We start from the raw sequence: 4,824 nt of genomic DNA, 5'->3' as shown, positions 1-4,824 counted from the left end.
TCTTTTTTTTTTTTATTAATAAAAGACATCAGTGTTGTTCCCCTGACTGTCCAAGACTGCTAGATTCTTGAGATTAAAACAGAGAAGATTCAGTGAGCTAGGAACACTGCTGTGATTCTTGGTGGGAACTGGTCTGGAGGACAGAGGGACTAAGCTCAAGAAACATCTCACCTTCAGTGAACCTTGCAGGGGAGAGCACAGAATGGCTGGATACCCAGTGCCAACAGTGTTGTTTGTATTCGGTGTTTCTCTTGGTAATTTCAGCTTGATTGCTAAGTGGGACTAGGAGCTAGAAAATAGAAATAAACTAAATTTATCCTCCTTTCACCCCTCCTTTCTCTCCTTCCATTCACACCATCTCCTACTTTGCTTCTCTCCCTCTCTCTCTCTCTCTCTCTCTCTCTCTCTCTCTCTCTCTCTCTCTCTCTCTCTCTCTCTCTCTCTCTCTCTCTCTCTCTCGTTTTTCTTATTTTTCTCAGGCAATGTATGTTGATCAAGTCAAATATATTCCACAAGTATAAAACTCTTTTAAATTAGATAACTTATCTCTAAAGTTCATCATTCTGATTGAGTTAAAGAGGAAAACTATAGGCTATCTCCATTTAGGTGAAAAAATATTTCTAATAGAGTCAACAGCTATCCATGACATATCAGCAGGCCCAGAATAATGGAAAGTACCTGTTTTAATAAATAGGCAAACTCTGAAACAAACTTTGTACTCATTGATACAGTTATTTAGCATTTTACCACTTAAGTTGTATTAAAGTATGAAATGTTCACTATTATCTTCTGTACCTAATATTGTACTGAGGTTCTCCAAATGCAATAAGAAAAGCTAAAACTAATTGGAAAAAAGCACGAAAGACCTGTAGTGTCGCTACCGCCTCGGCCGGTAATGACGACGCGACACCGAACTCTTCTCTCTGCAGTTTATTCAGGACCTTTTAGTAATCTTCTGACCCCAACCCCGGGGAGAATTCCCCACAGCCTTAAGTACCCGCTGGGTCGCCAACCCTGATACGCCACGTGGGAACCGCCAATAGGTTCAGGTGCACAGAAGCAAGCCAGATTCTTTGCCTTAGCCATATCAGGAGTTGTTTACCACGAGAGCACTCGCCATCGGGAAGGCGGAGGGCGGAAGCCGGCACCATCTTCCAGGTGTGGCCTCTCGCAGCTCTCTACACTGTAGCAGGAAAAAGGAAGTGGCAAACTGTCTTTACTTGCTGATGAAATTCATGCATGAAGTATTGAAAAATCTCAAAATAAAAGTTTTGAAATAACTTTGAAGTTTCTCTGTGCACATTGTGAATATCTAGTCAAGATTTTAAAAACCTGAATAAAGTCAGAGTATTTCCATGTTTTTAGTCTGGAATGTCATTTTAATATTTCAACATTCAGCCCAGTGCCAGTATCGCACATCTATATTACAGTTACTCCAAAGATTGAGATATAGAAGCTCGCTGGTCCTGGATATCCTGAGAAAGATTCTTGTCCTATGATTCTAGGACAGCTCTTGCAAGAGGAAGCATGAGGAAAGCAGCTGGGACAGCCCAGGCTCACACTTCTGCTTCTTGGAGGTTTATGTTATGGCTTGTATCACTGTGGGTGGGTTATCATAATACTGTAGACAGTAATAAGTGGCAATGTCTTCAGGCTGCAGGCTACTGATGGTGAGAGTGTACTCTGTCCCAAATCCACTGCCACTAAATCTGGAGGGGATCCCGGATTGTAAATTGTTTGCATTATAGATCAGGAGCTTTGGAGCTCCCCCTGGTTTCTGCTGGTACCAGTTTAACCCATAGTAAATGTCCTGACTGGCCTGGCAAGTGATGGTGACTCTGTCTCCAGGAGATACAGACAAAGTGGATGGAGACTGGGTCATCTGGATGTCACATCTGGTACCTGGCATTGAAAAGCAATAAGTATATATATAATCAAGCATGTTATAAGAAAGCTTCATAAACAGCCAAGCATCACTGACTACAGCTGACTGAGGAGATCCTCAGCGTAGTCCTTCCTTACCTGTAATCCAGAGCAGCAGGAGCCCCAGGAACTGAGCAGGGGCCTTCATGTCCATGCTGTGTGCTGACTAGGACTGACTCCTGCCCAGGATGTGAGAAGCTTTCAAGAACTGCTCAGGGCAGTGGGCTGTGCTCTGGGCAATGCAAATCAGTAGGGGTTGGAAGGGGCCAGCACAGCTGCACCAACATGCCATATTTCAGTATCTCAGCCCAGACGTGATGTCCCAGATACAAAAAAAAACATACCAGGGTAGCACTGTTGTTCCTGAAGAGAATGTGTTTCTCTCTGGGTTTCAGGGGACAGAATGCCTCTCTGGTTAAATACAATGAAGTTTAATTTATACATGGGTCATGACACATTTTTCATGAAAGCATTTTATACAAGTCAATTTTTTCAAGCAAAAATGGCTCCAAAATGTATAATTAATGATTTAGATCAGATTTTCTGTCTTTGGTTTCCTTGAACCCATTTGTTAATCATAGACACAATCATTCAATTACTCAACCTACTTGGGTATGTAGGTTGATAGAGAGAGTGATAGTTAAATAAATAGATGATAAACAAGTATCAATTATGACTTAATGAAAGACAATGAAAAGTATGAAATTAAAGTATGTGCAGTATTGTGCTATGGTGTACAATGTACAGGCTAGCCATTGGGTTTTGCTATCAACTCCAGGTTGCTGTCCACTGTTTCTGAATGTACTTTCCCACCACCATTATCCAGTAGACTTAACATCAGACATTGGCTCTCTGTATACTGAAAGGACCTGGCTACAGGCATAGCTTTATTACATTGTACATTTCTGAGCTGCAAGTCTCCTAAAGTCTTGATGACATTCATGCCTATTTGTTCTTAATCCAAGTTATTCCTCCTCAGATCCTGAGCTATTCTGTAAACCGAAGCTGAACTAAACTTCAATTTACTCTGCCTCTTAAAACTGTAAATTCCTACAGCACCTCCCATTTAATGGAATTTGTAATTAAATAAGTTTTCATTGATTGAACTTAGAGTTTATGATATAAGCAAGCTCTGAAAGGATGACATGTAGCATAGTGAAGTGTGAAGTGGGACACTGGAGCTGCAAATCCCAGAGAAGACAAGGTAAAATGCCACAGGTGATAAATCCAGAGTATGATGAGGAAGGCTCCCACCTGGAGTCCAGCATGTGAGGAAGCTGTTCACCCTAGTGCTGGATGTCACAACTGGAAAGACACAGACAGGACATTTGCTTGACAATGAATCCACAATCTTATTGTGAGTCCAAGCAGTTGCTGCAGGTGCACAAAGATAACACTGCAACCCAAAGGCCAGTAGCTCACAGACCAGGCATTGCCAAAGTCAGAGTCCATCTGTACCAGGGCCTATATGACAGGTTCCTATAGCAACCCTGTTCACTGAACTATTTCACACACTATTGGAGCCAAAGCAGATTTTAGAAATAAATTCATGTTTTCTTCTCTCCCCTCCACATAATGAGTGAAGCTTTAATGCTGGACCTGGCTTATGTTAACATGCACTCCTGGTGCTGACAAGTTCTCTAGATTATCATTCCTCTGACGTGGGTTTGAGAGAAGAACAATTAGAAGAATAGCTCTCAGTTGCAGGTGAAAGAAGAGTAGATGTGAGGATGGAGAAAGAATCACCCGACTAATTGTGAAATAAGACAGTCAGTCCTGGGCTGGGAATGTGGCTTAGTGGTAGAGTGCTTGCCTGGTATGCATGAAGCACTCAGTTCAATTCCTCAGTACCATGTACACAGAAAAAGCCAGAAGTGATGCTTTGACTCAAGTGGTAGAGCACTAATCTTGAGCACAGAGAGGGCCAGGGGTAGCATCCAGGCCCTGAGCTCCAGTACAGGACTGGCAAAAAAAAAGACAGTCAGTCCCAAAGATATAAGGTGGAGTAAGCCAGACCCAAGGAAATATAGGTCCCATGGTTTCCCTCATTTATAATAATTCATGTGTGTATTGGACAATTTATCAGATGAGCAGAAAAAGCTCAAAAAGCCAGGTACATGTGACCATGTAACATGATGCTAAGTGAAATGAAACCCAAGATATGGACACAACAGGTTTTTCTTTATTGTTATTTTTAATGTACTATGCGATTATTTTGTTTCCTTCGTATGTTCTTCCCCTTATGGTATATCCCCTGTTGTTACTGTACTTGATTTTGATACCCTGCATCTTGTATATACATTTGTCTAATTTAGGGAGGGGAAGAGGACTAACAAAATTGTGAAACAAAGATATAGGATGAGACATTGCAACATATTCACAAGAGAGAATATGGGAAATGAACTTTATAACTTCAGGGGGAGTGGGGGGTTGGGGAGAATGAAGGGGTGAGGGTGGTGGGGGAGGTAAAGGATAGAAGGAGAAAAACTTGAGAAAAGGTAACAATGCTCAACAGGAAATGTACTCACTGCCTTCCTCATGTAAATGTAACCCCTCTGTACAGCATTTTTACAATAAAATAAAATTTACAAAAGTAAGGTTGCAGCAAAGGGTGAATATGAGCTTCAAATAACACAATTGGAAATGCAATCCTCCAAATCTCACCTCTCTTCCATAGTTTAGGATAAAAGCTACACAGCACTGTGTCCAGCACTATCATCTTAGAAGGGGTCTTATGAACTTTTTGTCCAGGATGGCCTTCAAACCACATATTTTCAACCCTCAATTAGGTACAATTAGAAGTGGGAGCCATTGGTGCCTTTAAATTTTTTATTTAATTGCAAAGATGCTGTGTAGATAGGGTTATAGTTACATGAGTAATGTAATGAGTACATTTCTGTC

At 41.3% G+C, this 4,824-nt stretch overlaps 1 gene segment (V, D, J or C); it reads right to left on the bottom strand.

Moving 5' to 3' along the window:
• Nucleotides 1-921: 921 nt before the first annotated feature.
• On the bottom strand, nt 922-2,149 carry LOC138804191 (immunoglobulin kappa variable 1D-33-like). The segment is given in 2 exon segments: nt 922-1,902; nt 2,023-2,149. Coding segments are annotated over 2 exon segments (378 nt in total).
• Nucleotides 2,150-4,824: the final 2,675 nt, after the last annotated feature.

The sequence above is a fragment of the Dipodomys merriami genome, unplaced genomic scaffold (assembly GCF_024711535.1).
Source record: "Dipodomys merriami isolate MVZ:Mamm:240054 unplaced genomic scaffold, mDipMer1.0.p SCAF_36, whole genome shotgun sequence".
NCBI lineage: Eukaryota > Metazoa > Chordata > Mammalia > Rodentia > Heteromyidae > Dipodomys > Dipodomys merriami.
The sequence above is the reverse complement of the archived record's forward strand: the minus strand, read 5'-3'. Positions and strand labels throughout refer to the sequence as shown.